At 51.0% G+C, this 23,968-nt stretch overlaps 1 protein-coding gene across 2 annotated transcripts in view; it reads right to left on the reverse strand.

Moving 5' to 3' along the window:
- The window catches only part of WHRN (whirlin), a 56,233-nt gene extending 32,279 nt beyond the window's left edge, over nucleotides 1-23,954 (reverse strand). The window contains exons 1-2 of one of the 2 annotated variants that reach the window (XM_058038308.1): nucleotides 23,328-23,954; nucleotides 6,517-6,732 (exon numbers count right to left, since the gene is read on the reverse strand). In XM_058038308.1, the coding sequence (XP_057894291.1) occupies nucleotides 6,517-6,732; nucleotides 23,328-23,927 (816 nt within the window). In that variant the 5' untranslated portion in view covers nucleotides 23,928-23,954. The remainder of the gene's footprint in view (nucleotides 1-6,516; nucleotides 6,733-23,327) is intronic. The other variant, XM_058038309.1, reaches the window with a different exon arrangement.
- Between the last annotated feature and the right edge of the window lie 14 nt (nucleotides 23,955-23,968).

Below are 23,968 nucleotides of genomic sequence, written 5' to 3' on the forward strand. Positions count from 1 at the left end.
AACACTGAAGCACGAGCCCAGCTGTGCCCAAGGAGGGAGCTTAACCTGAGACCAGGCTGATGTTCCCAGTTGTTCCCAGTGGTGATCCAGGGTCCCTCTGGGAGCCTCAGCACAGCATTGCCTAGGCCAAGCCCCTGTGCCTGGGCTCTTCCCCTCAGGCTGGCACCTCTGTGATTAACACTCCAGTGCCAAGGCTTGGCCCAGAGAGGGCATCTTGGTGCCATTTCCACTTTATGCTTCCACTCTCCCCCCTGGCTGAAGCTCCCTCAGGGAGAGCTGAGATCACCCTGAGCTCCTAAAACCAGACTGTCCTGACACCATCCTAAACCAGGCAGCAAACACAGGCAGCTGTTCTGTGGGGGAAACTGAGGACATCCCAGATAAAATAATGGGTTGGAAAGAACCTTAAGTCCCATCCAGTGCCACCCCTGCCATGGCAGGGACACCTCCCCCTGTCCCAGGCTGCTCCCAGCCCTGTCCAGCCTGGCCTTGGGCACTGCCAGGGATCCAGGGGCAGCCACAGCTGCTCTGGGCACCCTGTGCCAGGGCCTGCCCACCCTCACAGGGAAGGATTTCTCCCCAGTATCCCATCATCCTTCAGCTTAAAGCCATTGCCTGTGCCCTGTCATTCCATGCCTTGTCCCCAGTCCCTCTCAGCTCTCCTGGAGCCCCTTTAGGTCCTGAAGGCACAGTAACACTGAGGCAAGGCCATCCCCACCCTCTGCCAGGCATTGCACAGCACATCACTACCCGGTGCCCACCTCCTTCCCTGTGCCATCCACAGCCCCAGGCACCTCCTGTGTGCATCACACAGAACCATTAGGAAGTCCAAGGTCACATTTTTAATTTCTGTTTCAAGGCTGAAACATCTGCCATCTCCTGTAGCAGGAAATGAAGGGGAGGGGGGGAAATAAAAATGCCATCATCAGTGAGGGACTTGCTCTGAGCTGATTCTGCACAGGATTGCTGCTGTCTGGCTTTATGGAATTACCTGTTGACAGATTCCAATTTGCCATTAGAAAAAGGCCTTTCAGGCAGGAATTAGCCTGCCCCAGTAAGGCTCAGCGCACAGCTGGGTGGCTGAGGAGGTTCCAGCCATGCTGGCAGCAATTTCCAGGCCATTGCTGCTGCCACACAACACAAACAACGCCTGGGGAGGCTGGCAGGGCTCATCCTCCTCCTGCTTCCCAAGGAAACCCCACAGTTTGTGTCTAGACATTGTGCACACAGCGAGGGTGGGGAGGCAGGGCTGCCTCACAGCCTTCAACTGAGTCCTGAGGGCACCCAGGGGTGCCAGGGCCACCAGAGCTGTGCCACTGTCACCCTGTGCCCAGGGCACATCCCTAGTGTAGGGGATAGAACATAAGTAAATAAAGGAAGTCTAGAAAGTAATCTTACCCCCTAAAGAGTTGCAGCTGAGCCAATTATTAAGGATTAGGAGCAGGCCTGATGTTAACAGGCCACAGCTGCAGCCAGTAAGAAGAAGAGTGTTATAAAAGAGTGGGTGGGTTGGTTGAGGGGCACTGGAGTCAGTTGGCTGCTGTGAGGATAAGGAAGAGTCAGTGCCTTGAGGAGCTGCCTACAAGAAATATTAAGGAGGTATGAAACTCTAGCAACATGGAACCCTTGCAATGTAATGATAATAGAACTCTTGCTCTATAATGAGCCACACCAGGACTTGGGCTGTCACCCAATGTCCAGCACAGGGGCAGTGACCAAACCAGGTCCTGTGCCCATCCCAGCTCCATCTCCTGCTGAGCCCAGCACTGCCTCCCCACAGGGCAGGGCTTGGTAAACACCAACATCAATTTTGGGTGCTGCTTCTGCTTAAAGTGATGCCTCAGGTTTAGCTTTTCTATTTTTCACATTCTGTGCTGCTTTAGTGTGTGGGTCTGGCTTCATATCAGGGGATGGTGAGCTCTGTGCACAGAGCAGGGAGACAAAACAATTCCTGCTCCAGCTGGGCACCAAGGACAAATGATCCAAATCTCAGCCCAAGAGCACAAACACCGTGGGCTGGAGAGAGAAAAACAAGCAGGATGGGACTGCCTGGGCTAAAGCTGGAATGGGACAATGAACTGCAAGGTGCAAATGGAGCAGAACTGATCACAGTGACAGACCCCGTGCCCAGCCGTGCATTTTGGGGCCATTTTGGTTCATCTTGGGTGCAGCCCTGGCTGGGCTCCTGTGCTGCCCAAGGTGGATCCATGGAGGAGATGCTTTTCATAAATCCCTGCTTTATTCTCCTACTCTGTCCAGTCTCTGCTCTAGGGCAGACTGCACAAGGCATCACAAGTGCCTGAAATAACCAAGAGGTGGAAGTGCTGCCCTCAGGGTGGGCTGGGCTGTGACACAAATGGATTTTTTGGGTAAATCTGCTGGGTTAGGCCTACAGAATGCCTGAGGCAGAGGAAGACTCCTGGAAACATGGAAGGGCAGGCTGGATGTGGCTCAGGACAAGCTGATGAAGCTGAAGATGCCCCTTCTCACTGCAGGGGCTGGATTAGATGGGATTGAAAGGAACTTTCCAACCCAAACCATTCCCTGCCTTTAATCCCCAGGATGCTCTGCACTAGTGGCTCCCTGTTGCAGACATCTTTTATGAAAAATCCTTTCCTTAGGATTTTTCCTCCTGAGAAGCTGGGAGGCCTCAGGAACAAAATGTAAACATTGATTATCTGCTGCTGTGGAATGCAACAGGTGCATCTGTGATTGGTCTCATGTGGTTGTTTGTAATTAATGGCCAATCACAGTCAGCTACCTTGGACTCTTTGGCTGAGCCACAAACCTTTGTTATCATTCCTTCTTTGCTATTCTATTCTTATCTAGCCTTCTGATGAAACCTCTTATTCTATTTTTTTAGTATAGTTTAAATGTAATATATATCATAAAATAATAAATAAGCCTTCTGAAACATGGAGTCCGATCCTCATCTCTTCCCTCATCCTCAGACCCCTGTGAACACCATCGCAGCTCCCATCCCACATTCCAGTCTCACACAACTCAACCAGCCCCCCACCAGCCTGGATATCCCTCAAGCTGTAAACAAAACCAAACCCAGCAAGGTCAGAGCAAGCAAACAGTGAGAGACGTGGGGAGCTGGCTCATTCCCACTGCAAATGTCATTACAGACTAATAGAGAGAAACCCTTCCTTCCCTCTCCTGCATCTCTTATCCTTCATGCTCAACTAGGCACCAGCAGTGTCTCAAACATTCAAACCACACATTATTGTCACTGATATTTTATTTTTTTTAATAATAATTACTGCTACTTTTGGCTCCAGAAGTGCCTGAAGCTGAGGAGATGTTCTCACTCCCTTTATTATGTTTTCTTTCTTCTGCTGCACCAAAAGCTTGCAGGAATAAGCAGCTCCCCTGGCAATAAGCACATTAAGGCACCAATTCAGCTGATGGAATGGTGCTTCTCAGAGAACTCCCAGCACTGCCAGAGTGCTCTGCACACTTCATCTTCCTCCAGCTCAGCAGCACCTCTGAGTTCTCACTATCTGAGGCTTTCCAAAGTGCTTTTAATGAAATAAGCTGTCAATCCCGCAAGTCCATCAATGACAATTCACAGCACAAATGGCTCTTGCTGCTGCTGTGACAAATCCAGAGGACTCTAAGCCTGGGCAGGCAATAAAAATCCGAGTGCTCTGGAGCAGAGGGTGAGCATGGGAAGCAGTTCCCAGCTTTTCAGCAGGCTGTGACATCCTGGGGTGGGCTGGGGCTGTCACCTGCTGCTCTGTCTGGCCTGGCTCCAGCAGCATTTCACTATTGCAAACCCTTCCTTTCACACTTCCTGACCACTGGAGACTCCCCCTGGGGGCACAGGGCTCTGATGAGACATGAACTCACCAATCACAACAGGAAAATGCTAAATTTGGGAAATCCAGCACCTGTCCCACACAGCATAGCCATGGCAAACAAGGATCTCTAGGTCCCAGAGCTCTGCACTATTGCAAACTCACAGCAGTGAGACTGTTTTACTGATAAGAAAGAATAAACACCTGAGTCCCTACATGAATTCTTGTCTCAAGTGCCTTCAATCCTGCCTCAGAAAAACCACAACTGGTACCCCACAGGCAGGGGACCCCCAGCTCCAGGTGTCTGAGCCTTTCACACCCACACCCAGCCAGGACTGAAGGAGGGATGTGCACAGAAACAACCCCCCAGAGCTGCTGCTGCTCTGCCAAGGTGACACTGGGTGGCAGGGGTGGGGACAGAGCCAGCAGAACCTGCTTTCCTCCTCTCCTTAAAATAAAAATAATAGGCCCTTCTCCCTTGCGGCCCACATGAATATTTCATCAGCAAACTGCCTCACCCTGGATTAGATTTTTCTGCCCCTCTGGCTGAGATGGGAAGGTCACAGAGCCTTGCAGGAGCTGAGGACATTTTGGGCACAGACAGAGTGATATCAGGATAAAAGGATAGAAATAACCAAGGCTTCAAGCAATTCTGTGTCTCTGGGAAGGCAGTGCTGACTCCTGATATTCCATGGGGGCAATGAGGGAACATTATTAGAAACATATTCCATGTGGTGGAAACAGCACGTCCTGCTTGTATAGGATGTGGTTCCCTGTCCGTCTGTCCCTCTGTCCGTCTGTCCCTCCCTCCATGGGCACCTGAGCACTGTGACTCTGCAGCGACAGCTCTGCAGGCCTGGCTGGCCCTGGGAAGTGTGAGGGAGAGGAGACATCAAATCCCTGAGATCAAATATTGCAGCCTGTGCTGGCTTCCCTTACACCAAGGGCTGCTAAAGGAGGGCAGCTCCCAGCCAGGGAGCAGGGCTGGAAATTCCATGTGCTGATGGTTTCATTCTGTCAGAGCCCAGCACTGGCCACACTGCCCTGGTGTCACTACAGAAGCCATTCCCTGTCACAGACATCTTTTATGAAAAATCCTTTCCTTAAGATTTTTCCTCCTGAGAAGCTGGGAGGCCAACAAAATGTAAACATTGATTATCTGCTGCTGTGGAATGCAACAGGTGCATCTGAGATTGGTCTCATGGGGTTGTTTCTAATTAATGGCCAATCACAGTCAGCTGGTTCGGACTCTCTGGCCTAGACACAAGCCTTTGTTATCATTGTATTCTTTTTCTATTCTTAGCTAGCCTTCTGATGAAATCCTTTCTTCTATTCTTTTAGTATCGTTTTAATATAATATATATGATAAAATAATAAATCAAGCCTTCTGAAACATGGAGTCAGATGCTCGTCTCTTCCCTCATCCAAGAACCCCTGTGAACACTGTCACAGATGTGTTTAAAAAAAGACTGGACATGGCTCTTGGTACTATAGTCTGGTTGAGGTGTTAGGTCATAGGTTGGACTCAATGATCTTGGAGGTCTCTTCCAACCTCATTATTCTGTGATTCTGTGACACAGGAGAGCCAGCCCAGTGCAGGATGACACAGGTGACAATCCCAAGGGTGTGGTATTCACATGGCCTCTGAACAGAGAGAAGCTGTGAGACAAGCAGAGAAGAAGGAAAACGCAATTCTTATCTTGCTTGCTGTGCCTGTGTTGTGCCAAAGCAGAATGCAATATGGAGATTGTTTACCCACAATGAGGATGTTTGGTTCCCTTGGCCTGTCAGGGCCAGGTGTGTGTGTCAGGACTGTCATGGGACAGTCATGGGAGATTCAGAGATGATGAGAGCAGGGTGAGCAGCTGTGAGCAAGGGTGAGTGCAGGGCAGATTCAGTTTAGATACAATGTACATAGTACAGTATAATAAAGTGATTAATTAGCCTTCTGATATCCATGGAGTCAGATGCATCATTCTCTCTCCCCTTTGTGGGAACCCAGAACATCCCTCTGGCTGTCCAGGATGGCCAACACCCCTGCCAGGGGGCTCAGAGACCCTGGCACAGAGCCCAAAACACCTGTGGGTTTGATTATGACCCGTGGAGCAAATTACCAACCTTATAGGAAGATCAGCAAGCCACAACAGTTTAAGTAGAATATTAGTGAAGTTATCACAGAATGGAAAAGTAGATTTTGGGGATTTTGGTATGGGGGTTCAGGGGGCAAGATGGAGGGAACATGGTGTGTCCAGCCTTTCTCCTTCTTCTTCTTGGCCTCCATCTTCTGCTGTGATGGTGGCACTTTTGGATTGGTTTAGAGTAGAAGCTCACTGTCTAACATAGGTGATGGGTATTGGGAAGTAATTGTAAACATTGTACATGTAGTTTTTAGTATAAAGACATAACACTGCCCTGGGGGCAGGCAGAGTGCCTGGAACTGTCCTGCTGGATGGACCTCAGCAGGACAGGAGAAAATTTTTATAGATAAGGAACAAAAACAACCTTGAGATGGAGAAAAGAGTTCCAGCTCATTCTTCAAGTGCTCAGGCTGGGAAAAGAGACTTTTAACAATCTCAGAGTCACAGAGAACCGAAAAGCTCCCAAGACCCCTTAATCAGTGCCACCTTTGATTTACAATACAGGGGGACAAAGAGAGCTGGCGGCTGCATGGGAGGAGCCCCCCAGGGCTGTGTGTGACCCCCCCTTTGCTCACCTTCTTCTCATCCCCCTCCTGCAGCAGCTGCAGGTGGCTCCTCTTCTCGCTGTCCCTGCGCAGGGAGCTGTGCTGGTGGTGGGGCAGCCCCGAGGGGGGGGACACGCTGCGGCCCTGCGGGTCCACCCACGTGTAGATGTGGTTGGTGACATAGCCCCCGGGGATGCGCCCCACCGAGTGCACCGACAGGTTCAGCTTCTTGCAGCCCTTCAGCACCTGCAAGGCAAGCCAAGGACAAGGGGTTAGTGTGCCACCACAGTACCTTCTGAAAAATCCCCTCACCGGGATGGTTCTCCTGAGAAGCTAAGAAGCCTCAGAAAAGAAATGTAAACAATAATTATCTGATTGCTTGAAACGTGCTCTGGAGGTTGCTTCCCAACAGGGGCATCCTTGGTTTCATGTGAATTGCTTTTAATTAATGGACAATCCCAATCCAGCTGTGTCAAGCCAAGGACAAGGGGTTAGTGTGTCACCATCATATTTCCTGACAAATCCCTTCCCCAGGATTTCTCTCCTGACAAGCCTCAGAAAAGAAATGTAAACAATAATTATTTGATTGCTTGGATTGTGGTCTGGAGGTTGCTTCCCAACAGGTGCATCCTTGGTTTCATGTGAATTGTTTTTAATTAATGGCCAATCCCAGTCCAGATGTGTCAAGCCAAGGACAAGGAGCTAAAGTGTCACCATGATATTTTTGACAAATCCCTTCCCCAGGACTTCTCTCCTGAGAAGCCTCAGAAAAGAAATGTAAACAATAACTATTTGATTGCTTGGATTGTGGTCTGGAGGTTATTATTTTATATTATTTGATTGCTTGGATTGTGGTCTGGAGGTTATTATTTTATTATTATTTGATTGCTTGGATTGTGGTCTGGAGTTTGCTTACCAACAGGTGAATGTTTGACTGGTTCAAGTGAATTGTTTTTAATGAATGACCAATCCCAGTCTAGCTGTGTCAAGCCAAGGACAAGGAGTTAATGTGTCATCATGATATTTTCTGAAAAATCCCTTCACCAGGATCTTTCTCCTGAGAAGCCTCAGAAAAAAAATGTAAACAATAATTATTTGATTGCTTGGATTGTGGTCTGGAGGTTGCTTCCCAACAGGGGCATCTTTGATTGATTCCATGTGAATTGTTTTTAATTAATGACCAATCCCAGTCATTAGTGTCTGGGACATGTGTCACCATGGTATCTTCTAAAAAATATCTTCTAATAAATAGAAGTTCTTTGGTTCCATGTGAATTGTTTTTAATGAATGGCCAATCCCAGTCCAGCTGTGTCAAGCCAATGATAAGGGGTTAATGTGTCACCATGATATCTTCTAAAAAATCCCTTCATCAGGATGTTTCTCCTGCATAAAAAGCTGGGATTTTTTTTTGTTCTTTCCTCACTGTAACACAGTGAAGGCAAAGCTGCTGCTGAGAAAACACGGAGAAAAGCTTTCTCATCAGCCAGAAAAGAGCAGAGTGGGGAGGTGAGGCAGGCAGAGCCATGGCCAGGATGGGCTGAACCTGGGACTGAGCAGCTCTGGAGAGGAGTCAGAGCAGGACAGGGGGCAGTGCTGGAGCAGAGCAGCACTCACCCTTGTCCCAAGTCCTCTCCAGCCCCCTCACTTCACCTTCCCCTAATGCAGGAGCCCCTTTAGGCACTGGAAAATGCTCCAAGGTCTCCCTGGAGCCTTCTCGGTGACTGTGCTGGCAGCAGACAAAACCAGTGTGGGCAAAGGCTCAGCTCAGCCCCAGCCTGGAGAAGCTCCTGGTGCCTGCAGGGAACATGCACAGCACTCCCAGAAATTCAGCCACTGAGTTACCAGCTGCCTGCCCCAGCACAAGCAGTCAATTAATGAAGGAATAATTACTCAACACATCCTCACACTTAAACCAGCATGCACAGAGATGGCCTTGGGGGCCACAGGAGGTGATTAGCTGCTCTGCCCCTCCAGCTTCCACTGTGAGGAGCTGACACAGAAACTTCAATTAGCTCAGAGGAGTTCTCCCTGGGGACAGCTGATCCCTCCAGAGGCCTCAGGGACACCAGCACTGCAGATCTGCTCTCAGAAACATCATTTTGATGAGCTGCCCTGCAAGCTCTGCTGTCCCTGCTGAGCAAAGCTTGTGCCTGGGAAGGACTAAAAGCAGCAGCTCCTCAGGAAAGGGTAAATGGTCAGGATTAGGGCTGGCTGCATCCCAGGCCTGAGCTGGCAGCACTGCTGCTCCTCCCTGCCAGAGCACAGAGACTCCAGCTCAGAGCCCAGCTCAGCATCTCCATCCCACACAGCAAAGCTGGCTGCAGACCTGTCACATGCCCCAAGGTCACCATGTGCCACAAGGACTGCCAAACCAGTGGGGACACCCACAGAGCATTCGCCCCCCTGGCTGCTCTGTGATGGTGGTCACAGGGGTTTTCAGGTGAGGGAAGAGATGAGAATGTTGACTCCATGTTACAGAAGGCTTGATTTATTATTTTATGATATATATGACATTAAAACTATACTAAAAAGAATAGAAGGAAAAGTTTCATCTCAGAAGGCTAGCTAAGAATAGAATGGAATGAATAATAAAGGTTTGTATCTCGAACAGAGTGTTCAAGCTAACTGGACTGTGATTGGCCATTAATTAGAAACAGCCACATGAGACCAATCCCAGATGCACCTGTTGCATTCCACAGCAGCAGATAATCATTGTTTACATTTTGTTCCTGAGGCCTCCCAGCTTCTCAGGAAGAAAAATCCTAAGAAAGGATTTTTAATGAAAAGATGTCTGCAACACTGCTCCCCAGCTCCAGCCCCTGCTCCTGCAGCTCCCCAGGCCCTCAGGTAGGGATCTGCTCCCTCCCTGGGCACTCAGCTGCGCTGCTCCCCATGCTCCCTCCTGCCCAGGTCTCTCTGGGATGGTGGGGCAGGTTCTGAGCCCTCTGCCCGTTCCAGGGTTCCCCTCTCCCATGGGCACCATGGCTGTGCCAGGCTTCAGGGCACAGAGCAGCTTCCTGAGCCAAAGCCAGGCTCAGGAGGGGCTGAACTCCACAGAAATCAGTGAGCTGGGGGTGGCAGGGACCCTTCTCACCTACACAGAGCTACCAGGGCAAGGGATCCCTTTATACACTTACTGAGGGGAGGACTTCAGTAAGTGTACCAAGGACTCTGCAGAGTGTCCCCAGCCTGCTGCAGCACTGCCTCTCTGGCAGACACTGTCACCAGCAGTGTCCTGCTGGCTCTCCCAGCTCTGTTCACTCTGTGCCCCCCTTGGATGGAGCCCTGGCTCTGTGCAGCTGCTCCCCTCCCCTCGGGCTCACTGCTGTCACCTTCATGCATAAAACATCTCCCTGAGCCCAGATCCCTGCTCCTGGTCGCCCTGTGAAGGCAGCTGCAGGGGGACATAACAATCCCCGTGTAAATCTCTGGCCTCTCATCCCTGCTAATTTCCCTGTGCCGCCAGAGAGCAGCTCTGCTGCTGTGCCTGCCCTGCCAGGGGGTGACATTTGGCTCAGGCTAAATGGCTCTGCCAGGCTTCAGCAGCCACCCCTGCCCTGTCCCTGGGGCAGCTGTGACACTCCAGGGTGGAGCCAGCCTGGGCCTGATCCCTTCTCCTGTGCCTGATGCTCCTCCTGTGCTTTGTGCTTTCTCCTATGCCCTGTCCCTTTTCCTGTGCCCTCCTCCTGTGCTCAGTCCCCTCTCTGTTGGTTTCTCGGCTGTTTAGGTGACCTGGAAAGGCCCCGGGTGGCCTTGGGCAGCCCGCGCTCCAAAGGACGAGGAGAGGCTTCAGATCTTTTCTCGGTCTCGGTGTTTATTAATTGTTTATCTAAAAGATTTTCTCTTGGCCCGACAGAGTCTGCACAGCAGCCAGCCGTGAGCACACTGAGAGCCCCCGGGGCGGTCACATATCTTTATACTTAAAATTACGTATACAATATTTATCAATTTTCCCCAATACCTTTTGCCCTTATTAACCAGTGCACTTTTAGTAATAACCAATCCCAAAGTGCCAACATCACCACAGAAGATGGAGGCCAAGAAGAAGAAGAAGAAGAAGAACAGGACACGCCCCAATTCCTCCATCTTACTTCTTTAGACCCCCCTGTACAGAAATCCTAAACTCTGTGTTTTACACTCTAATTAACCTATCCCTTCACCATTCACCCCAGTGAAATCCCCCCATCCTCATACAGGTGTCATCTCCCGTGCAGGATCAAAGTCCAGCCACCAGACACTTCTGGCAACATTCCAGGACTCCCGAGCCCCCCAAGGGTGGTCCCGGTGACTCTGCACCTCAGTCCTGAGGCGCTGAGATCCCACACCTCTCCTGTGCCCAATCCCTGCTCTTGTGCCCCAGTCCCTCCTGTGTGGTGCAAACCCCGAGGTTTCCTCTGCTCCTTCTCCTCCCTGCCACGATGGATTCTCTGGGGAAGGGAGGGAAGGGGATCCCTGTGCCATGTCCAGTCCTTCCCTGAACACCTCCAGGGATGGGCACTCCAAACCTCCCTGGGCAGCCCCATTTGATGTTTAATCACCCTTTCCATGGGGAAATTCCTGCTGATGTCCAACCTGAGCCTCTCCTGAGGCCGTTCCCCTCCTCCTGTCCCTGTTCCCCAGCTGTCCCCTCCTGTCAGGAGCTGTGCAGAGCCACAAGGGCCCCCTGAGCCTCCTTTGCTCCAGGCTGAGCCCCTTCCCACCTCCCTCAGCCTCTCCTGGCGCTCCAGACCCTTCCCACCTCCCTCAGCCTCTCCTGGCGCTCCAGACCCTTCCCCAGCTCCATTCTCTTCCCTGGAATTGCTCCAGTTCTTCCTCTGAAGGGCCCAGAACAGGACAGAGGATTTGAGGTGGCCCCAGCAGTGCCCAGCCCAGGGGAACATCACAAGGGACAGGCTCTGGGTGGGAATTCTACAAGGGAAAACTTTTTCCTCCCAGACACACAAATTGTCCCGTGTGCACTGAGTGCAGAGACACCCCCAAAGCCACAGGAGAACTCACCCTGTGAGGTTTTTGGGACATGAGGGGCACACTGAACCTCACCCAGAAGGTGATAAGAAATAAGAAATAACATTAAGATTGAAGAAATTCCACCTCCTCAATGCTCTGTGCAGAATCAGGCAGTGCAGGCTGCATCTCCATCTCCTTTCTCAAGCCACTGCAGGGATTTGCAGCCTCAGATAAGATTTGGCTTTGCCCAGTCTCTGCTGTGTTTGAGGACCACGGGGTGGGAGGTTTAGGGCTGGCAGCACAGTGTGCAAGCTCACCTGCCAGCTTACAGAAATCACTGATGTGTATCTGGGAATTAGTGCCAAAACCTTCAGCAGGGAAACAGTCACCGACTGCCCAGAAATGTCAGCAGAAGCAGCAAGTGCCAGAGAGAGGGGCAGATTGATTCCATGAGGCCACTGATCCCCTAACAACGCTCCATTTAATTATCAAGCCCTCTGACAGGGAAGGAGATCGTTTAAAATGATCAAAATAGGAAACAGACATCTCATGTGCCACAATTACCTTCAAAAAACCCCATAAAACCCAAACAGCTCCCAGTACATCATGTTCTTTCCTGGGATCCAGAGGGGCAGCTGCCACCCTTCAGGTGGTTTCATAGGTTTTATATCAAGAGGTTTTATAGAGATGGCTCCAGACCCTGCAGGTCTCACATCAACGAGGGCTTTCCACTCCCATCTTCACCATTCCCCACTTCCCAACAGCCCTGAGAGGTAAAAACACCTCCAAAAATCCCCCCAGAAGGAGCACAGCTGCCAGAAAGGAACAGCAATGAATCACCAGGATGCTCCTGGCAGCCTGGGGCAGGGACAGCCCCCTCCCTTCACCTTCCCCAGTAAAGGAGCAGCCCAGAGTGGGAAGACCCCAGTTGGATACTGGGAGCATTAACCATGAGCCATCCTCCTCCTCAGCACAGCCTCCAGCTGCTTTTCCTCCAGCAGGAACAGCCTCCTGGAGATGGTTTGGCATGGGATAATGGGCATGAAAAAATGGCTATGTGGCACTGTTATATTTTCTGGAAAAATCCCTTTGCCAGGATTTCTTCCCCTGGGAAGCTGAGAAGCCTCAGAGAAAAATGAAAACAATATTATCTGATTTGCTTCTCCTGTGTTTTGCTGCTTTGGAATGTGGTTTGGAGATTGTTTATCCAACATGTGAATTGTTTTGACTTAATGACCATTCACAGTCAGGCTGTGTCAGAGCTCTGGAGAGTCATGAGTTTTTCATTAGTATCTTGTTAAGCCTTCTGTCTGTATCCTTTCTCTATTCTTCAGTATAGTTTTAGTATAGCATTCTTTAATATAATATAATAACATAATAAATTAACCTTCTAAGAACATGGAGTGAGATTAATCATTTCCTTCCTGCCATGGGGGACCCCTAAAATACCACAGCTATGGAATAATGGGCATTGCTCTGCTGGTGAGCTCCAAAGGTCAGTGTGGAAGTTATTACCAGGAATTTGACAGCATGACACCCCAAAAAGTAAGGCACAGGTTTAGAAATAAAGCTGCAAAAGGAAAGAAATGCTGAGATACTGATGCCTCAGGTTTCAGCTTTTCTATTTTTCACATTCTGTGCTGCTTTAGTGTGTGGGTCTGGGTTCATATCAGGGGATGGTGAGCTCTGTGCACAGAGCAGGGAGACAAAACAATTCCTGCTCCAGCTGGGCACCAAGGACAAATGACCCAAATCTCAGCCCCAGAGCACAAACACCGTGGGCTGGAGAGAGAAAAACAAGCAGGGTGGGACTGCCTGGGCTAAAGCTGGAATGGGACAATGAACTGCAAGGTGCAAATGGAGCAGAACTGATCACAGGGACAGACCCCGTGCCCGGCCGTGCATTTTGGGGCCATTTTGGTTCATCTTGGGTGCAGCCCTGGCTGGGCTCTGGTGCTGCCCAAGGTGCATCCATTGAAATATTTCAATAAATCCCTGCTTTATTCTTTAGCTCTGTCCAGCCTCTGTTCTGGCTCAGCTCTCCCAAGGCATCAGTTCCACAGGAGGGAGGCAGGGGGAGCTTTTACAGCGCGTTCCGGCTCCGTGCAGCAGCGATGGCAGAAGTTTGTCCAGCCGCTCTTTCCTGCTCCATTCCAGGGCGTTCCTGCTGGACTCAGGGGGGTTTTTAAGCTTGTGGGATCAGATGGACTGGGCAAAACAATGATGCTGTCAGGGGGAATGAAGGAGCTCCCTGTGGCTGCTGGGGAGGGGAGCAGGACATTTTACATGATTGAGCCACATCAGCTGAAAGACTCCTCTGCCGAGACAGGACAGCAGGCACAGGATTTTCGGCTCCCAAAATGTTTGCTCCAGGGGTCAGCTGCAGGCAGGATGGATAAAAGGCTATTGCAGCTCCCACTGCACACCTGGGTAAGGCCAAATTTGCCAGGTGAAGCAAGGAGAGACTGTCCCTGCCCCAGAGTGCAGAGAGGGATTTTGGAACAAGCTGCCCAGAGCAGCTGTGGCTGCCCCTGGATCCCTGGAATGCCCAAGGCCAGGCTGGACAGGGCTTGGAGCAGCCTGGGACAGTGGAAAGTGTCCCTGCCTATGGATCTGGATGAGCTTTAAGTTCCCTCCAACCCAAACCAGTCTGGGATTCCATGATTTTAAGTCTATCCCAGCCCTGTGTTGCCTGAAAAAGCACAGGGAGCTGGATGTGAGCAGAGGAACAGAGAGCCTGGGAGGCTCTGAGCTGGGAGGAAAAGGGAGAAGTGGAACGAGGAAAAGGTGACCCAGAGACAGGAGGGGAGAGCAGGACACAGGAGGAGGCTGAGGGAAGCACAGATGGAGGGACAGCAACGGTGCCAGGGTCCAGGGGACACAGGGGTGACACCAGGGGTGACACCAGGGATGCCACAGGGGTGACACAGCCTCCCTGCAGGAGGACAAACAGGAGCTGCAGGAGGCACAGTCCAACCTCTCCCCCTCTCCCAAGGCAAAGGACAGCAGTTGGGCTTTCAAGTAGAGGCACTTATGCAAATCAATGCAAATCGATGTATAATTATGGTGATTGCACACATTTAGCCCCAAGGCATCGGGAAGCCCATGTCCCTTTCACGGCAAAGGTCAAGTGAAATCTAAGCTCCAGCACCTTCTCCCCAAGCCCTCCAAGGGCTGACACATCCCCATCCCCACCCTGCAACCTCCCACCTCTCCACGCTGCTCCCTGCCCAGTGCAGCCCTCAGGGAAGCTCAGGACGGTTCTAAAAACAGCAGAGAGTTCCACATAATTGTGGAAACAAAGCAAACCCAAAGCTGTTTGGGTGCTTTCAGGGCAGGGAGAGGCATAATGGAGATGCAGATTGAAGCACTGCCTCCTGCTTCCTCGGGTCTTCTCTCTCTGCTCCAATCCAAGCAATGCTGGAAGGAGTGATGTGAAGCATCATATTGGCTAAAAATGATAATGCCATCAGAAAAAGCCACACTGTCTAAACAGGGTTAATGGCTGGGTGGAAAACTTTGGAAGAATCAATGTGGGGAAGTGAGGAAGATGCTGGATTGTAGGAGCATCAGGGGTAGGACGGTGGGGATGGACGGAGACGAGAGATCTCTGGAGCCAGGTCTGGAACTTGGGGTTTATTGCAAAGGGCCTGGGTGCAGGGCCCTGCTGGGAGCTGCCAAACACAGCTCAGAGCAGGCCCGAGAGAAGAGAGGGGAGAGAGGGTGAGAGGGAAAGAGAGTAAAAGGGTAAGAGAGTAAAAAGAGTAAGAGAATAAAAGGGTAAGAGAGCGAGGTTCCCGTTACAATACAATAAATCATCTTCTGTGTTGAATATTCTGATTCTCACTAACCAATCCAGTACAAGATACAAATCCTATAGCATTTACATACAGCCTATAAGAATCATTACGTTACCATCCTGTGTTACATTTTAAACCCTAAAAACTCCTCTTTGGGCCCCTTCTGCCAAGCTGTAGGGTCTGCTCTGACCCTTGAGCCTGTCTGCAAGCAGAGGGTGTTGTTCCATCAAAAGGGGATCACCTTCAGCTGGCCACACCATTGTTTTCCAGTTGTTCAGTAACTGAGGGATCTCAAAGCTTGCTTTCATTTCAATCTGACTTATAGTTTCTATATTCTCAAAATCTTTTACCAGGCACTCAGATTTATAAGGCTTTCCTGTTTCATCTTCCCCAACAGTGCGTGAAGCACCGAGGGCATCCAGGCAGAGCCTGCACAGAGCAGAGCCCCCTCCAGCCTCTCCCAGCCCCAGGGGCTCCGGGGCATTTTCTGGGGCACCTGCATGACCAGAGCTCCCCCAGGGCTCTGCTATACCTGTCCTCACCCAGCACCTGGTGCTCCTGGCAGGGAGAACTCAGAGCATCCAGTCCAAAGAACCCAAGGTAAATCACACAGCAGGTGCTTTGTCACTCTAAGTGAGGGCATTTAGAGCTGAATAATTCTCCGTGGCATTGAGGAAAGTGTCAAGAAAATCCATCCTCATCCCTGAGGACAGGGGAGCTGGGTAAAGGATATTTTAATTCACCAGTTCTGACGCTTTTGTTTTCTTCCAACGGCCACTAGAAGGAAATAAGCTTTTATCCTCCAGGTTATCTTATCAACTTCTCTGCTGAGCCAAAACTGTTTATTTACAAGGAGCCCACTAAATAACAGAGATGCTGCAAGAACTCCAGGATGCCCTGACAATGCTAACCCTGATGAACAAGCCAGTGCTGGTGCCAAGTCCTATCATCCCTGCATTATGAGGAGAGGAGAGATTAAGGCCCTCATTCCAATCTTTTGCATCACTATAAAATCATTTGATTTCATTAGGGCTGATTGTGATTTGCTGGTGAAATGAAGGGAAACAGATGACTAAGGAACTTGTCCACCGAGGGAAACCAGTGGCAGAGCAGCAAATACAACCAACTCCAAAGCCAGGTGGAGCAGCCAAACCCACGTTCCCACAGCCCTGGCTGGGTGTGCAGCTTCACCCCAGCCCAAGTCACACCAGGAACTCATCTGGAGCTCCAGGTGAGCTCCAGGGCTCAAACCACAGCTCCAGATCTGCCCTGGAACCAGAGCAGCCCTTCCACTGCCATCAGCCCTCCTCCTCAAGGAGCTTTAAAAGTCATTTTAAATGCAGATGCCTCCAAGCTCCAGAGTGACCATTTTCCCTCCTCCTTTTTCCCAGTCTTTACACTTCCCACCCACTCCCTTGAGTCCAGCTGAGCACAGGAGCTGACTGGAAAGTGTTTGCAGGACAGAAGGGCAGAGCAGCAGCTCCTGGCATCACACAGCACCTGCCTTTCAAGCTGTGAGTGCTTTTTTGGTGCAGTTTTGGGGGTTTTGTTTCTAAGCAAATGCAGGAAGGGATTACCACTCTAATTATTGAGGTGGATGCTAGTCACATCCTCCTTTTCCATACACCAGCTCCCTCAGATCCCTGGGGAAAGGGAGAAGTTTCAAACCTCTTTCTTTAGTGCCTTCTAAAAACACACAGCTTCGATAAGCACGCAGCAGTTAAAGGAACAGGGCTGAAATCCTCACAGAATCAGGGATCAAAGGAACAGGGCTGAAATCTTCAGAGAATCAAAGGAACAGGGCTGAAATCCTCACAGAATCAGGGATCAAAGGAACAGGGCTGAAATCTTCAGAGAATCAAAGGAACAGGGCTGAAATCCTCACAGAATCAGGGACCAAAGGCTGAAATCTTCACAGAATCAGGGATCAGAGGAACAGGGCTGAAATCCTCACAGAATCAAAGGAACAGGGCTGAAATCTTCACACAATCATGGATCAAAGGAACAGGGCTGAAATCCTCACAGAATCAGGGACCAAAGGCTGAAATCTTCACAGAATCAGGGATCAGAGGAACTGGGCTGAAACCTTCACAGAATCAGGGTTCAGTGCATTGCCTGCATCCCTCAGCCATCCCAGCTCTGCTCTGGCTGATCAGCCACAGCTCCAAGCACTTGGAAGGGTCAAACCCAACCAAACCAAGCTGCACTCAGTGCTCTGAGCCCCCAGTGCTGGGGTGATTAAATCAGCAGTGTCAGATCGTGGTGATCAATTAATTTGGCATCACAAGAAACAGTGGCGTGAAATTTGCTTCATGGGAAGCTGGCTGGAAAGAAAAATGGCTCTAAATATGTTTGAGGCTCGGGGCTGCACATCTCTGCTGTCATTTCTCAGAGGTCTTTCGGCAATCCCACACCTGGAGTCCTTTCTTATGAAATACTGAAATTTCTGAAGAGATCACCTTGTTTGCCAGTAACGGGACATAGAAGGAATTTTAATCTCTTAATTATTTTTAAATGCCCACTTGGCACTTCCATCAGAGCAGGAGATGGAAGGGATGGAGAGAGTGAAGAGCTCTGCTGGAGCAGAGATGGTGGAGGCTGGGGATGAGATTCCCTCCATCCCAGGCTGGGGTGTGGGGTGGTACCCCCTGATGCAATCCCCTTCCCTCACAGGGACCAGGACAGGCTGGCAGTGCCACATCCCAGAGCCCTGTGCCTTGTCAGCCTCATCCCAAGCCTTCCCCAGCCCCTCCAGCCTCTCTCACAGATAAAAAACCCAAGCCAGGGCACCTGAACTACTCCAGTTCCTCCAGAATAAACTCAATTCCAGCCCAGTGACTTTGGCAAAGCCATCACAGATTTACACCAACACCAAAGAAGCAAACTCCCCCAGCTCAGCACATCCAAATTAGTGAAGTTTTGGGGATTTCACTCAAGCTGATCCACATCTGCCAGGAATAGCTGGGCCAGTGGTGGGACCAGTGCAGCTCTTTAAGCCAAATCCTAAATCAGGAATTTTTCCACTTCCTCTTGTCCCTTCCCTCCCTAAATGTCTTTTTATTCAAAGGACATAAAAAACCTACAGCAAAGCAAGAAAGGTAAAGGGTGGGAGAGAAAGGAGTAAGAATTTAATGCCAACCCCAGAGCACTGGGGAAACACCTCCCTGGGTGAAATTTTGATGGTCTAAAGCCACAAACACCTTGATTTTATCAAGTTCTCTGGATAAAATATGACAGCTTATCAATACAAACTTTCAGCAGTACTGCTAAAATATAGCAGTATATGCTCAAATCCAGCAGCATATACACCATAAATAGTAAAATAAATATATATATAGTGTGTAGACATAATATCCTAAAGAGCAAGGCTGATAAAAACCAAGCCAGCTCTAAAAATATGGCAGACAACAATAACTTCTCCACTTACCCCATAATTCAAATGCTGGTGATCTTTTGCTAAAGTGCACTCATGAATGCTGCAATGATGGAGCTGTAATTGTAATGGAGTCATTTAATTTGGATTTGGATGGCACAGCCGAGCTCTGAGCAGACAAGGCATAAAACTCCCGTGCTCACGTAAAGGTTAAGGAGCTGGTCATTAAGGGAATTGATTTGAGTGCTGAGGTAATCTTGTGCTTGAAGGCAGAATGCCACTTTTTATCTCATTGACGCTGGAAACATCTGCAAACAGCAGTCAGTGAGTTCTGGGCTGGGACATCACACGGGTCCCTTAGCCAGGTGTTGTGGCAGCTCTCATCTTGATTCACTTCGGGTGCATCACTGAGCGATGCCTGAAAATTCCAGGAGTGAACAGAAATTGCTGCTACCCTGTGGAAGGGGCTAACAGCAGGCCTGTTGGCTAAAGGAGGGAGAAGATGCTGAGAAGCAAGAAGAAGCTGATAAGGAGCTCACTCCAAGGCTGTAACCAAGGAGTCCAAGAGAAGTGAGGAATTGAAGAAAGATAAGAAGAGAACTTTGCAGCTGGGCAATGTCACAGACATCTTTTATGGAAAATCCTTTCCTTAGGATTTTTTCTCCTGAGAAGCTGAAAGGCCTCAGGAACAAAATGTAAACATTGATTATCTGCTGCTGTGGAATGCAACAGTTGCATCTGGGATTGGTCTCATGTGGATGTTTCTAATTAATGGCCAATCACAGTCAGCTGTCTCAGTCAGTCACAAACCTTTGTTATCATTCTTTTTCTATTCTTAGCTGGCCTTCTGATGAAATCCTTTCTTCTATTATTTTAGTATAGTTTTAATGTAATATATATCATAAAATAATAAATCAGCCTTCTGAAACACGGAGTCAGATCCTCATCTCTTCCCTCTTCCTGGGTACCCTGCAAACACTGCCACAGGACAAAGTATTTTTAGAAAGTTAGCTGAAGTCACTGTAACTTTTCACCAATGGGGTTATGTTGATTTATTATTCTACCTTTTATAGTCAAGGTAGAAGTATAAACAATTAGAAACTGTATAAAAGGTTAGCCATGCTCGATAATAAAGAGTTGCCATCTGAGGCTGCTTGTGGTCTCTGCTTTGTGTTGTGACCACCTCGACAGCTCTAAGAGCCCAAACGAGAGATGTGGGACTCCAGGGGCTCTCCAAAATGCAGTTTATTGTATACAAAATGCAGTTTATTCCATCCAGGAGGTTACAGCAGCCCCGGGTAGTGGGTGACAGAGCTGTGCCCACAGCTGTCAGCTCCAGCTGCAGGCAGGCCTGGAGACCCTTTGGGTTTGGTTACAATGCATTATAGACTTTTCTTTGCTGAGCATCTTCATACAGCAGAACCAATCTATACCTTAACTATTATCTGTAGCCCATCATAACTACTGTAATTACCATATTCATGTTACCATTCTCCAATCACTAAAAGTCAGTACATTACAGTTTAGGCTAGAAGTTGTTTTTCAGTTTTCTTGCAGTGGAAAGTTCTGAGACCTTTTTTCTACTTGCCACATTGGCAGGCTTGTTTGCCTGTGCTCTCTTTCTGCTTGGTAAAAACATCTTGTTTGGGGTGGGTTTATCCTTTGCTCTAAGCCATAAAAACCCCTTCTAACTAACACACCCTTTGCCTCCTTGGTTATCCAGTGAGACTGGCTCAGCAATTCTTTTCTTCTATATCAAAACTTGCTTCCATCTCTATTCCTTCATCAGACTCTACATTTAAAAATCTTTCTGCTAAGCATCCGTATCTGTGAGACTTTCTTGTCAAACTTTCATCCCTCCCAACAGACAGTGACACTACCCCACAGCAGAGCCTCTCTCCTCCTGGACAGGAGGGATAAAAGCAGCTGGGGCTCCAGAAACGCACAGAAAGGCAACAGAGCCACCACGACTGATAAAGGAACGCAGTGGCTGCCGTGGGAAGGCTCATCCGAGGCTGCACAAACGATTGCAGACATTGCATTTATTCCCTGCTCTGCCCGAGCAGCTGGCACAGCCCCAGCCGGGCACCCCGAGCATCCGCGGCTCGGGGAGTTGGTCACGCTCAGCCCGGAGCCTTCCCGAGCCTGCCCCGGCCCCAGGAACGAGCTCTGACAGCTCCTGTCAGCCCAGCACGCCGTGCCTGTGATGGACAGCAGGGCTCCCCGGTCAGACAGCTGCTGGCTGCAGGACAGGGGGAAAGAGGAGCTGGAGCATCGCAGGGACCGAGCTGAGCTCCGATCGGACACGGTGTGCCCCAGGGAGCTCGCACAGCCCCTCCTCTGGAGCGCAGAGTGTCTGAGAGATCAGCCACACAGCCAGGGGCTTTTGGTTACCAAGTCTCTCTCCTCAGCTTTCTCTGTCTCCGTTACAGCGTGTGCACGAATGCCAGGACCAAGCCAGCTCTGGTTTGTCACAGAATACTCTGAGTTGGAAGGCATCACAAGGATCATCGAGTCCAACTCTTAAGTGGGCAGCCAAGAAAGGGGTCAGATCCCCAATCCTGGGGTTATGAGCACCAAGCTCTGAGCAAGGGAGCCGATTTTGGCCATCCAACACTGCCCCACTGCAGGGCAGATCAAGAGCCACCAGTGAGGAGGGCAGGACACAGCGAGGTTGGCTCTGCCTGAGGAGAGCCCTTGCAGAGCTGTCAGTGCACCCACCTGAACCCCAGCTCCCAGGTTTCAAGGGGAAGCCGAGCACAAAACAAATCCACTCATCACCACCTCTTGTCCCTGCAGCTCTGCCACTCTGCATGACACCCAAAACATCGGGCTGAGTACCTCAAACCTTCAAATTTGTACCTACAACCTTCAAATGCTGCCCTTGAGCATCACTGAAGGCAATCTCCTCATTTCCCCCTCCCAAATGCAGCATCTGATGGCAAATTAACACTCGGTTCATTTTAGGGTCGCCCAAGGATTTATTAGAGCTGTACTGTAAATCACTCTGCCACTCTTCCCAAGCAAAATGTTTCCACCACCACGACGTGGGTCATCAAAACCCTTCCCAGATGTGGAAAGAACCCAGGAGCTCAGGAAGGTGTCAGCACACAGGGAAAGTGATGAATTTGTTGTTGAAAGAAGTTCAGTTCACAAGGAGACAATTTCTAAGCTGCTTTTTCCTATCAGGATCATATTAACAAAATATAGCTCTTGGCAAGCCACGTCCTCCAGGAATTATTTCTGTGCAGGAAGCACTTAGTTTCACTCAAAATTAATAATGTCTAAAAGGCATCAATTACATTATATTAGAGAACAAACAGAAAGTGATGTGAATTACCCAGCAGAGTGGGATGAATTGGAGATGAAGTCATGGAGTAGAGCATTCCTGACACCTGGTTCCTCTCCATCCCAATGCTATAACCAAAATACGTGGGGGTTGCAATCTCCAAGCCACAAAATTGCAGACTGACAGCTGAAAGCTCACCCTGCTGTTGTCCTATCATTAGGAACAAGAGGAAAGCAATTCCTACAAACCTTTCATGTTCTGTCAGGATTACCAGGGAGTCATTTCCAGCCTGGAAGTCGTGCCCTTGCCCAGGGCACTGATTTAAAGCCGGGGTAGGGAACACACAGGTCGGCAGGGAAGTGTTCAAAGCTGAGCAAGATTAATGTGCTGTCAGAGGAAGGCTCCACATGGAACAGGCTCCCAACAGAACCACTTTAGCTTATTATGGAAAAATTAAAGCACAAACAGCTGGAGAACAGCCTTGTCACGCCAGACCCCAGCTCTCCATACGCTGCCTACAAATTGCAGCTCCAAAAGTCGATTCTGCAGCTCGATAGGTTTGTGCCTCGGGAACATTCCGAGCGGAGCCCACCAGCCACGAGCTCGGCTCTGGGAACGGTTTGGGACACTCAGACTTGGATTTGCCTCAGAACCCCGCGTTTCAGGCGAAAATCCCACAGTTTATGGAGTTCTCCCCCCACATGAAAGCTTTTATCGATAGCCCCCATGCTGTTTCGGGCTACAACAGGTCGCCGGGGCACGGGGAGCTGTGCTGGGAGAGCGGGAGCCCTCAGTTCAGTTGTGTAACTGTTCCCCTTCTCCCCCTGGAACATTCAAAGGGGAATCGGGGATCTGCTCCTGCCTCGGGCAGCCTTTGGGGGGGTCTGCTCTGCTTCTCCGTGCCTCAGTTTCCCCATCTTTGCGAGGAGAAACCCACTAGAGCGGCTGGAGTACGTCCCTCAAAACCCGTCTCACGCAGATTTCCAGCTTCCACGAGCATCCCAGGCTGCAGGCGAGCCACGAGCAGGCACCGCCGCGTTTCAGAGGCGCGACAAAAGCGCAGGACGAGCCTGCCGTGCCCGGTCCCTGCCGTGGGTGACACCGCTATCGCCACCGCAAACTTTCCGGCCGCGCTCCGAACACGGCGGGTCCCGCACGATGCAAACCCGGAGCGGCTCCGCTCCGCCGAGGGCGGCGGGCTCCGAGCGCCGCGTCCCGGGGAGCGGCACCGGGGGCTCCGGACACACCGGCCGATGGGGATGGAGCCGGGGAGGGATGCGGAGGGACGGGGATAAAACCTAGGGAGGGAAGGGACGAGCGGGGGGACACCGACAGGCACCGGAGAGGCAGAGCGGGACGGGGCGCGCAGCGGAGCTCGGGACAAGGCGGGATGGAGAGAAAACACCCCCGGAGCCGCTGTGAGCCGCCTTACCTTGACCGCCTCGGCGTGGGTCACCCTGTCCAGGGACTTGCCGTTGACCCCTAGGATCTGATCGCCGACTCGCAGCCCCTCCCGCTCGGCCAGAGAGCCGGGTTCCACCAGCGACACATAGATCCCCACGCCGTGCTCGGCGCCGCCGCGGATGCTGAAGCCCAGACCCTCGTGGGCTTTGCTCCGGCGCAGCGTCACCTGGCGCAGCTCGCCCGGGAGCACCGGCGGCGGGGCGGGGGGCGGCGGGGGGCGGCCGGGCGGCGGCAGGTACGGCCCCTCGGCCGTGTACTGGTCGAAGAGGAGCTGGTCGGAGCGCGGCAGGACGAGGCGCAGCAGCGGCAGCAGCTGCCGCCGCCGGGGCCCGTCGAGGAGGGCGCGCAGGGAGCGCACCAGGTCGCAGACGTTGCGGCGGCCGTGGTAGGCGTTGAGGCAGAGGATGAAGCGCTCCCGCTCCGCCTCGCTCAGCAGCGCCGTGAGCGCCTGGTGCAGCCGCCGCACGTTCGCCGAGAGCGGCCGCGGAGCCGGCCCCGGCGCCGAGCCCAGCGAGCCCGACGAGGAGGAGGAGGAGTGCACGGACACGCCGTCCAGCTCCGCGCTCATCGCCGCGGCACCAAAAGCGCACCGGGGGATGGAGCGGCCGG

Source organism: Melospiza georgiana, chromosome 20 (genome assembly GCF_028018845.1).
Source record: "Melospiza georgiana isolate bMelGeo1 chromosome 20, bMelGeo1.pri, whole genome shotgun sequence".
NCBI classification, from domain to species: Eukaryota; Metazoa; Chordata; class Aves; order Passeriformes; family Passerellidae; genus Melospiza; species Melospiza georgiana.